The sequence below is a fragment of the Delphinus delphis genome, chromosome 13 (assembly GCF_949987515.2).
Source record: "Delphinus delphis chromosome 13, mDelDel1.2, whole genome shotgun sequence".
In the NCBI taxonomy this organism is placed as follows: Eukaryota; Metazoa; Chordata; class Mammalia; order Artiodactyla; family Delphinidae; genus Delphinus; species Delphinus delphis.
In genome coordinates, this window is record NC_082695.1 from 82290020 (window position 1) to 82302222 (window position 12203).

The 12203-nt window shown below is 42.6% G+C and overlaps 1 protein-coding gene across 2 annotated transcripts in view; it reads left to right on the forward strand.

Moving 5' to 3' along the window:
* Positions 1-10378, forward strand: part of LOC132436665 (uncharacterized) — a 249179-nt gene extending 238801 nt beyond the window's left edge. For both annotated transcript variants that reach the window (XM_060029570.1, XM_060029571.1), the window contains one exon: positions 10252-10378. In XM_060029570.1, the coding sequence (XP_059885553.1) occupies positions 10252-10279 (28 nt within the window). In that variant the 3' untranslated portion in view covers positions 10280-10378. The remainder of the gene's footprint in view (positions 1-10251) is intronic.
* Positions 10379-12203: the final 1825 nt, after the last annotated feature.

Here is a 12203-nt window from a genome sequence, read left to right on the forward strand (position 1 = left end):
AAGTCCATTTCGTATGAGTGTTTTCCTTAAGATAAGGAACATATGGGAAATTATCTTTCCTTTTGGGAATTGTTGGACTATTGAAGGAGGTTAATGGAAGAGAAGTTTATTGAGGCCAAACCCAAAACTTGGTGACATGTATTTTTTTAATCTGAGTTTTACAAAGCACATTGCTAGTTATACTCTAAAAATTAGCTCAAATTGTCTTGGGGCAGATAGTAGCAGACAACTGAGCATAAATATTAACCACTCTAGTATTATATAAATGACAATCTCTTCTCTCAAGTGGCGGAAATGCCTCTGGCAAAGAGAAAAAAATGCCTGGGTGGCAGATTTTCTTCCTGTATGTGTGTCTTCAATAGATTAAAAGGAAAAGGAAAAACAAATTCTGAATGACTAGTCCTGTTCTTAATGTTATTTAAAGAATTTCTTGGATACCCAAGTCTCAAGGACCTTCAGCTGTTTCTAATATAGATGCAAATAGAGTTGATGAAAATCTAATCTTCCTTACTAGGGCTACATCTTGGGCCAGTGGGAAATCAAACAGCTTCTCTCATATTGCCAGGGGTGAGGGCTTCCTACTGGAAAAGCATATGATATGAAATCAGGAGACCTTATTTCAAATGCCAGTTCTGCCACTTGCCAGCTGAATGAATTTCGGCAATTTACTTACATTTCCTGCGCCTCGGTGTTCTCACCTGTAATATTGGGATGATCATGTCTATGCAGAACACAGAGCACGATGTTAATGTCAGGTTAGGTGAAGTGTCACTTGGCCATGTTTCCGTGTTCACATCTCGGTCATTCCTGGCCGTGTTTTTGTTGTTCTCCTTACACCTTTCCCAAACCTGTTCTAGGGGAGAGTCTCCGACTGTCTCCTGCTCTTGCTGAGGGTTGTCCTGGATATTTTCCAGCTGCTCCTTGCGGTGTCCTGTCAGAGTCTGACCTTCACTGGCTGCATCAAGTGATGCTATTGTCCTCTGGCTTCTGGTCCCTCTTGGCCAGTGGGTGGCGTCGGCAGAGCTGGGAGCATGAGAGTGAGGTCAGAGGACTCCTCCATGCCAGCAACAGGAGGGGCAGTGCCTGGGCTCCTGGCCGCAGCTCTCCCTCAAGAGCCTGGTGACACAGTATTTTAATGTATGTCTGTTGCCTAATAAGTATTATGTATCCATGTTGCTCCTTCATGACTATAGGAAGACAGTAGAATCAAACCAAAATTTAAGATTGTGTGATGACCAACAAGATATTCAACTTGTGTAATTCCTAGGCAAATTTATACATGTACATGACTTTCAGTAGGTAATCTTCCCCATAGGTTAGAGTGGAAAGAAGTTTCCACGGTGGTGCTTCCATCAAAATTACTACAAAATACCAATTATGTTCATTTCCCTTCAGAATAGTTTCCAACTTGACTATATAGACTGATCAAAAAGGGTTGAACAAGTCCATTTCATATGAGAGTTTTCCTTAAGTAAAGAACCTAAGGGATCCCTCCCTCACAGCCTTACCTCTTCCTGGTAACAGATGCCCCATTCTTGCTTGCCAGGTCCCCCCACTATATAAACACTCCCTTTCTGGAACTCTCCTGTGAAGGTGTCTTGTCTTTCCGACAGACCCTGATCTATTGAGAGCAAGTGTGTGGGGCCCCTAGCTCTCTTGTCAGACTCCCCAGGCATCACAACTACGGAAAATCTGTGCTGATAACTGTTCCAAATTCTCAGATTTAGTACAGAGTCTAACAGCCTAGAACTGCAGAGGAATCTGTTTTCTGAGATTCCAGTGCAGTTGGATAGATTTATTTATTTCTAGAAAATTTGTCTAGAAATCTAATGAGAACTCTCTGTAACATTTCATGAGCAAGAAGTCAGTTACTTTTTATTTTTTGTTGAAGTACAGTTGATTTATAATGTTATATTAGTTTCAGGTGTGCTACATAGTGATTCAATATTTTTATAAATTATACTCCATTTGAAGGTTATTATAAAGGTTGGTATAGTCCCTGTGCTGTACATTATATCCTTGTATCTTTTTTATTTTATACCTAGTAGTTTGTTCCTAAGGATTCAGTTATTAAAAGCAAAAACAGGGGCTTCCCTGGCGTCACAGTGGTTGAGAGTCCACCTGCCGATGCAGGGGATGCGGGTTCATGCCCCGGTCCGGGAAAATCCCACATGCCGCGGAGCGGCTGGGCCCGTGAGCCATGGCCGCTAAGCCTGTGCGCCCGGTGCCTATGCTCCGCAATTGGAGAGGCCACAACGGTGAGAGTGTACCACAAAAAAGAAAAAAAAAAAAGAAAGCAGAAACAACCCAAAACCAAAACTGGTAGAAAAATGGAATGCTCTGATAATTTTTGTATGTACAGTTTTTAGTGTTGATGGCAATGACGTCAGCATCTTTTGGTATATTCTAGTCCTTTTTTCCCTAAATATTTTCTCTTAATTATCATCTATTACTTCTATTAAGCTTTTTCTGTATACTTTTTCAAATATATGATAGTGTCTGTAAGAAAATGCGAAATCTCTTGCAAGTTTAGTAATTAGTATTCAGAATTTTTAAAAATACGTATTTTGAAGTAATGGCATAATGAAAAGATAAGGTTTCAAGTGAGACAAATTTGAGTTAGAATTTTTAAATCCACCTTTTACTAGGTTTGTGACTTGGGGACAATTAGTTGTTCATTTATAGCTTTGCTTATCTCAAGATATATTTTAAGAATTAAATAAAAGTGTGTCAGTAAAACCCTTGGCATGGGGCCTGGCATGCAGGAAGCATTCATTTACATGTCTTCATGTCTGCAGTGACCCGTCTACTAGATATCTATCTGAGACAGTGAATACCTTCATTGATGGAACTTTAACAAATATTGTTTTTTATCCCTAAGTTGGAATGCATTCAAGTTTCACTGTTCCATTAATTGCTCTTGAAAGATGCCCAGAAGTTAAGGCTTTGTTGTCTCTGTTGCTCTGAAAAGGAAATAGGATGGAAATAATGATCTCGTTGGAACCAGAGCTAAGAAGAGCCTCTGTCCCTACATTACTTGCAACGCGGCGTTCACAGTGCTGTTTATGAAGACAGAGGACAAGCAAGATCAAGGCCATGGCTAAAGTCAGCAGTCACACTCCCAGAGCTCCAACCATGGAGGGAATTTTATGTGATAGAAAGAACACCTTCAGTATAGCACTCCTTTACTCCACGTGCCAGGGAGAGCCTCTTCCTGGATGAGTATTCGAGAAGCACAGATTTGAATGACAGAGAAACCTTAAAACAGCACCATGAATTTAAAGTGACAGATGCTTTCAACACAGTCCCCAGGTGAACGATGCCCATGTCCCTTGCTCTTCAGCTGAACCAGGGAGAGGAGTGTTTCTAACCCCGCCTGGAGCCTAGCCTAGTCAGGTGCCAAAGGCCTCGGCTACAAGATGACTATGAGTCTTCCAGATACCATCTTAAACTACCAGGCACAATTCTATTTAAAAATGAACAGTGTGGTTCACATTGTTAAAGGACTTCTCCATATTAGTCTGACTGCTCTGGGATTAGATCCAGGTCATGGCTGAATCTGCTGGATCTACCCTGGCTTCTAACTCCTAGGTGTTACATTCAGACCCTGTCCAAACTCATGGAGCAATTCCTAGAGCATTTATAACATTTTCATCCAAGAAGTCCTCTTCCAGCCTTCGCTAGTTCATTGCTTCACTAGATTTCAAAAATCCTAAATTTCAAATAGTGATCTGGAGGACGTGACGCTTCTCAAATCGGCCCCCGAATCCTGAACTTTGTAGTTCTTCCTGGCAGGCAAAGTAACGTGGACAACAACATAAATTTCAAGCTGTGATATTCCCCGTTGTGTTCCTTCTCCAATTTAAAATGATGTGATGGGGCTTCCCTGGTGGCGCAGTGGTTGAGAGTCCGCCTGCCGATGCAGGGGACACGGGTTCGTGCCCCGGTCCAGGAAGATCCCACATGCCGCGGAGCGGCTGGGCCCGTGAGCCATGGCTGCTGGGCCTGCACGTCCGGAGCCTGTGCTCCGCAACGGGAGAGGCCACAGCAGTGAGAGGCCCGCGTACCCCAAAACAAAAAATAAAAATAATAAATAAATAAATAAAATGATTTGATGTGTGAGAGAAAGGAGAGGTAGCATTTCATTTATGCCTTTCTCAGATTACAGAGTAGATACAGAAAGAACATCCTCAGAAGAATATCTATGAGAATGAAGCTGACTTATTTTTTGAAATCGTACAGAAAGATTGAATGTTCCAGGCAAACAGGGAGCCAGAAAAAGACAGTGAGGTTTTGAAAAAATAAATCAATGGGCTGGAAAAAGATATAAACAAAAACAGTGAAATATTCACTCAGTTTCTTCACCTTTACCTGGAGTGAGAATGTTGAACCAGCTCCTCTGTCTAATGTTTTATAATTTTACACGTCTCAGCTCCCCAGCAACGATATAGACTGTAAAACCGTCCAGTGGAGAGGTGGGTAGGAGAACCACCACAAGGAAGATGGAGAACTTTAGGTTTAACCACCATGAATTCAATAGTAACCGTCAAAAGCTATACACAGGTGACCCCTTTCATAAAGTGAGAATTGGGGATTGTTCTGGATGAAAGTTTTTGCGTGTCTCTGTGGCCTCAGGGTTCTGTGCCCCTGGATCAAAGGACATTCTGATGTTACCTAATGCCACAGCAGTGCCTTTAGAGAAGGCGAAATCTATTTACAATAAACCCTCTGCAAATAGCACAGCCTGCATTTTCAACCTGAGGGCTGTCACACAGGTGTGACTGGGTCGCATATTCCGTACCACAGCAGAAAAGCCCAGCACCTGGGCGGCATGCACCTCAGTGTACCTGAACCTTAATAAGACGTGAGCCACCGCAGCCAGACGTGCAAGGTCAAGGACGGCACGGCCCCTCCAGGCGAGGCTCCCAGCAGCCGCGGAGGGCAGGGCAGCTGTGACTAAGCGGACGGCAACTGCGGTGAGGGTGGTCATCCCTGCTCTAACAGTTGGTTTGACATAAGGGATTGTTCTTGGGAAGGGTCACCTTCTGTTTCAACTTAAAAATCGCAACTGGCATCACTAAGTTTGATGTAAGGCTATTTTCAGCTTCTGCCACTGTACCACACAACAATCAGAGGCAGTCACACAGTACAGAAGCATTGAATCAAGATAGGGCTGGGTTTCAGAAGGGCCATCTCCCAAGTATATGCATGTTTTTTTAAAAGACGAGCCATAAAATGGAATTCTAGTTGTTCACAATGATCCCTGTCAAGGGTGACGCTCACGGCAGAGCCTCTGATCACTGTCTCTTCAGTAATAACAATAAAGGTGCCTGGCTGTGACCTCCTGCCAGAGCTGCATTTCCCCTTCCTCCTGACGCTGTGTCTCTGGAAGGGAGACGTGGGTCTTCTCAGGTTTCGGCATTAAGTTAGGTGGCAGCGGCTGCTGCGGGAGCCCAGACGTAGGACATCAGTGGGGGCCTTGGGACAGCACAGGGGGTGTAGCCGAAGCGAACTTTTCATTTTCCAAGCATGAAGCTCCAATCAGATGACTGTTGTGCGTGTCCATGAAAATCATAATTTATAATTCTGGCCACCTCTGAGCTGAATCCTGTAGAAGATGTTTATTCATTCCCCCCTCCCCCTTCACCACCCTTCAGACATTGCCATGGTTACCAAGGAAGTTACTGGGAAAAAAGAAGGTTGGGAAAACCAGGGTGAGAAAACTCACGTGTTGAGGTTGCCTTCACGAAGCCCCAGGAGCCCTTGGAGAGAATAAATTCAGCTCATTTGTGATTTGGAGACATGTCAATAGCAAACTGAAGTTTTAAATTTTTCAGCGGAATATTTGGGGTCATGTGAACAGTGACTACTGTGGGACAAATAAAATTAAAGCCCCCTTTTGCTTTATGTTCTGTTTGATGTTATGTCATCCTTCAGAGATCTGCTCCAGTATACAGAAGTGGGTTGTAGGTAGGACTGTGCTATCTGAGCTTTTTATCCTCTACTTTCTACAAAAAGGACTTATGCTACATCATTGATCTTCAGTGATTCCTAATTTCTTACTGCTTTTCTTAGAATACAAACCATAGTTTCATCTAATGGGGTCTTCTGCTCTTTCCTTTTTGCATTCTCTTCCTTGGAGATTGTACTCACTCTTATTGTAACTATGGTACCAGAATCCATGCCTGGGCTCACTCCCTCCCCCTCCAGGCCTGCGTTCCATCAGAGCCCTTCCGTGGACCCGTCACATCCACCTGCGCTTAATCCATCACTCTTAACATCTCTCGGCCTGTGTTCACAGCGCTCCCTTAGTCTACAGTGTCGCGTCCTGGCTCCTGCTTTCTTAGAAACTCAGCCTATCTTTAGGCACAATGGTGTTATAGAACCCTATCCCCAGGTTCAGGTGACATTCAGAACGTGTATTAGTCAGTGTGGCATGGGCGTCTGTCACGAGGCAGAGCTAACATGAGCCTGGGTGCTGCGGGCAGCACTGTTGGGCGGCAGCTCTGAGCATCACACTCTCTGACATTTATGTTTACAGATCTGTCAACACCATCACACACGTCACGCTGAAAGTTCTCTGATGTCTTGGCCCTGTTCACACTTTGAATCCCAGTCATGTTCAGAGTGCACGGGTGCCTAAAATGCTCATTGAATTTGAGTGAATGAATCATCTTTCTTTAAAAAAATTTTTTGTTTGTTTTTGAAGAACAACTCTATTGAGGTAAAGTGGACACACATTAAACTGTAGATAGTTAAAGTATACCATTTAAGTTTTGACATATATGTATATGCCCATGAAATCCTTGCCAACATCAGGGTAATGGACATACCTGTGATCTCTCAAAGTTGATCATTCCCTTTTGTAATCTCTACTGAATCATCTTTCTTGATTTCAGTGCTTCGTTTCCACGAACCTAGCCTTATTTCACATTTGCTATTTGGGTATCATACTCCTCTGTTGACTTGTGTTGGCCCTTTCCATATGGACTGTTGTCAACTTTGTCTCTCCCTCTATTTCAGGAGCTTAATGTTACAGATTTCAAGCTGTTATTCTAAATTAAAATAATCATCTGACCAATTAACTACTGCTCTGAAATCTATGTTACACTGAAATTTTAGAAATAAATATCCTTTTATATCTCTATGTTAAATAGGAAAAGCCAAGGGTGGAACTTTGAGATATTTTAGAAACACTTCTCCCATTTAAAAAATTTCTGCATCAGCCCATTGACCAAGATTTTTTATGATAGGATGTCTACCCAACTATGTGTATATGTAATCACATGGTTTTCTAGTCTGTATTTATCAGTACATCTCCAAAGACATCTTGTCTTTTAAAAAAAGTGTCCTGTTGGAATCAAGATACAGTATATCTATAATACTGTATGTTCAAATCTTGCACCTATAGGTTTAGTTATCATAAAGATATTAAAAGAGGAGTCTGGGATAATGGGCCCTGGAAGACACATCTTTCCTCCTTGGGGGACCAGGAACCATCTCTCATTTGCATCTAGAGTGTATCACTGTGGGCCCTTTAGATATAAGACCACTGGCTCCAACTGTCCCTGTGGTAGACATTTGAAAATATCAACTGCCCAAGTAGAAAACATGAACCAAAACATGTAAGCCTTAAGGATTAATAAGAGATAAACACAAGGAGTCCGTGAGCCACAGCCAGAAAAGCAGGAGTGGGAGGGAGAGCAGGCCTTTTTGAGGCAGAAAATGTATTTATAAGTAGATCATGCGAGCAGCCGTCTCCTTGCCATTTCACTGCCGTCAGGATGTGCGCCGTGCATAGCCATGACCTAACCTTTCTTTGATGTACAAGCTATTATGATCCATTATCCATTTGGGCTGCAACTGAACATCTGCACATTCTCTTTGAAATGGCTTCTCCATTAGAATCACAAAGTCCTTTCAATTCCTCGACATCTTTTCACCCAGATAGTGAAAATGATGCCTGTGTAGCAAGCTCAGCTCCGGGTTCCCCAGAGTCCCCCTGCACCAATCTTCTGACCCATTCTTGCCTTCCAGGGCACCATACTGTTTTTCCTCACCTTTCACGGGAGTTATGGGATGTATAGTAGTAAGTTCTAACGTGTGGCACAGAGTTTTCAGTTAGGTCTGCTGTGTTTGATTTTATTCTCGATGCTAAAAAAGAACTTTAAACATGACCCTTAAAAAGTGCCTTCAGGATTTCCCTGGTGGCGCAGTGATTAAGAATCCACCTGCCAGTGCAGGGGACACTGGTTCGAGCCCTGGTCCGGGAAGATCCCACATGCCGCAGAGCAGCTAAGCTCGTGAGCCACAACTACTGAGCCCGCGAGCCACAACTACTGAAGCCCCTGCGCCTACAGCCTGTGCTCCACAACAAGAGACACCACCGCAATGAGAAGCCCGCGCATCACAGAGAAGAGTAGCCCCCGCTCGCCGCAACTAGAGAAAAGCCCGCACACAGTAACAAAGACCCAACGCAGCCAAGAAAAAAAAAAAAGAGAGAAAAACAGAAGTGCCTTCACTTTTGGAAAAGACGTCTAGAAGCAGAGGACATGAAGGCGTCCATGGCTTCCCCTTGAGCAATGGCAGAGGCCTGAACTACGAAAATTCTGACGTCTAGAAGCAGAGGACATGAAGGCGTCCATGGCCTCCCCTTGAGCAATGGCAGAGGCCTGAACTATGAAAATTCTGACGTCTAGAGAGGACATGAAGGCACCCATGGCTTCCCCTTGAGCAGTGGCAGAGGCCTGAACTATGAAAATTCTGACGTCTAGAAGCAGAGAACATGAAGGCGCCCATGGCTTCCCCTTGAGCAATGGCAGAGGCCTGAACTATGAAAATCCTGACAGCTCTTCCTGGTTTCCGTGGTGAGAAGTGGGCTTCTTGTGGATGGACCGCTCACGGGATGCTTCTGTTCCTGAAGGTTTTGAATTAGTTGTTTGGTGCACGTCTCCCTCCTCCCCATGTGTGACTGTATTGAACCAGGGCATCAACCTTACTTGAGGACCAGTGGGCTGATTCTTTAAGATGAGCGAGGATTCTCCTTCCCATCTCTAAATTCTGTGTGTAGAAGAAACGTGCCAGGCATCGTTATTCTATCTCGAGTGTATGTTTGCAGGCACCTCCGACCACCTGCAATATTTCCTTGTAAAATAATACGTATCCTGTGGCCTGACTTGCAATACAAAACTGTAGACTTAATGCCACCCGACTGCGGAAGCCTTGCGTGTAATGAACAGGGCACTTAGAGTTGATGCACCTTGCACCTTCATTTCAAAGCAGTGCTTTCATACCATAAAACACACTTACTATGCAAAACTCATTTTTACATGCTGATTTTTCATTGCTGTGTGGGACGGCCTCTGAACATTGAACAATTCCTAGCTTTCTTTTTTCTCAGCTGCTTATAATTATTTCACTTTCTCTCCCCAAAGTCAATGCTAATATCTTTTGAACAAGTGGTCTCTCTGTGATATCACCTTTGTATGAGTACATGAGAAAACTCTCAACCGTATCCCGCACTAATTTCTTTTCCTTTATTCTTATCCGGTGCTAAACGCAAAGTAATGAGAAGGCATTCATAATAATGACAGGATTGAAATGAGTAGAGCCAATCGTGCTACGATGACGTTGTTATCACACAAGCGTGTTTCTTCTGTTTTCCCATGGAGACATATATAACGATTTGTAGAAGCAAGGAAGATAAAACTTCTATGGGATTTTCGGGTGTCTGTTATAATCTCTGGATTCCAAAGACTGGGATTACTCACCATGTGATGTTCTACTCAGTTAATGAGAAAAATATAGAGAGTCTGCACCTCCTGGGAGTGCTTGGGCGGTTGGTTTAGATGCGTAGCAGAGTTCAGCTTCGATAGAAGCTATTGGCTGGTGATGAAAGGAAATTTAACTGCAAAACCTTATCTTAACGTACGGTTCTTAACAACTAATGACCTATCCTGTAACCGAGGATAAACTTCTGTGTATCAGGTGAAATACCTTATAATTTCAATCAAGGTCTTAATAGCACCTGGTGAATTGTGTTGAGACGATGAGTAAACTCTGCTGAGTTACTCATTGTCCCAATAACTTTTCTCATTTTTCCTATAATTGTACAACTTCTGGGTCTTAGCAGCCAAGAATAAGAATGATATTTTCTATACTCTTATTGCAAAGAAGTGTAGCCATGTTCTGGCCAGGCGGGATTTGAGTGGAGGGTATGAGGCCATCCCCCTTTTTCCTTCTTACCGGCAGGATCGCAGGTGTGAGTGAGTCCTCTTAGACCCCGAGGATGAAGCAACCCTCTTGGGACGGCAGAACAACCAGGCCGAGGAAGCTGCCCATGTACCAGACCCCAGGAGCCGCCCTACAAGCCCTGGACAACTTTTACCCAGACTACTGGATGAGTGAGAAAAAGGTCAATTATATTTAAGCTATCATTATAATTCTCTGTTGTAGCAGCCAACCGTAGCCTTAACCAACACAGAAAGTTGTAAGAAATCCAGGCCAAAAAATAAAATAGCAGAAGCATCATGAAGTGGTCAGTTAGACCACAGGGGTTGATGTTCAGGGAAGAAAAAACATTTGGTGAAAGGAAAACGAGGTGTGTTTTTCAGCTGTTTCCACAATGTCAAAGGCAGAAGCTGGTGGAAAGCAGGTGCTCGAACGATGTTTGCTGAAGCTTCTGTTAAGTGAAACCCTGGGCAGGGGTGGGGTAGGAAGATCTTAATAGCCCACAGAGTGGAAATAAAGAGGGATCAAAAGGGCCTCTTGCTCCAAAAGTTCCTGTAGGAATACTGTGCCTAGTATTTTAAGAAAAAATAACAAGCTTTCTTGGGATGTTCTCATTGTTATTCAGACAACTTAACTCCAAAATTTGGACATTATAACAGTAACAGCAGCAGCAGAGGCAACTGGAAATAACATAAGTTAGCCAAACAAATGAAGAAGGGTAGAGACTGAATTTGTTTCCCTGGAGAAATTGAGTAAAAAGATTTCCTCATGGAACAGAAAGTGCAGCAGGATTGTTAATCTTGATCATCTGCTCAAGGGAAACTAGTCTTTAGAGACTAATATTTCAAACTAAGGGAAAACAGGCTGCTAGAAACAAAGGCACAGGAAATCCCTCAACATGATATTCAGTTGTGAGCAATTTATGTAAAATATCTTAAGATGGGTATGGTGTTTGAGATACGGTGGATACATTTTAATTGGAGATGGAGCAGTTAATGTATCATAGAGTCTATTGATTATAATTATCTACTAAGATATCAAAGAAATAATTTAGTGTAACAAATAGTTAGTGAACACTCTGCTAAGATTTATGGAAGATGCAAATGAGGCCACATATCGTCTCTGCTCTTAGGTGACTTTCTTTCTGAAGAAAAAGCCTAGCTGTACTTGCAAATGCAGTTCCTAAAAGAAACAGAAATTGAACTAAACAGGAAAGCTAGTTATTGTTATTTCTGTGTGAATTTAGGACCTCTTCCAAATGGAGAAATATTCAATTATATTGAGTACTGTTTGGGTAAGTATGAACTATAGGAATCATTGATGCCTTGCTAATACCTGAAACGCATGTGTTACGACTTTCTCCATTGCCTGACTTAGAAAATTAACTCAAACTTCCCAAGGCGGAAAGGATATGTACATATTGATTGCTGAACATGAAATATCTACATTATTTTCACAGCTTGCCGTTTTCAAGCAAACCAAGGATCTTCTTTACTTTTCTTTTTTCTTTTCTCTTTTCTTTCTTTTTCTTTTGACTGTAAAACCTCCAGGGATAAATCTGTCTGTTTTGCTTTGTGTCATGTGTACAACCCCGATCCAAGGAAGGTGGAATACTTTAGTCTGACTCATTCCTGGGCAGGGTTGGCCCCAACCAAACCTAATAGACTGAGAAGTATTTTTTTCATGTGAGAGAAAGGAGATTCGCCAAAGGATGTCATTCTAGGTACACACGCGTGTCTTCTTAAGTTCACCAAGTTTAGATGACTACTCAGGAGAAAGAGATGGAAAAAACTGGTGGTTTTTTTTTTGTTTTGTTTTGTTTTTTAACTAAGTAGAAGATGGGATGAACAGAAAACAAGGTGATATTTTAATTTCTTCTTAGGGATCGAAGGTAATAACACTAAAGAGATAGGAGAGGACAAAGTGAACTGAGTATCTGATTATAGAGATGATTTTAAGGAATAGGGTTTAAA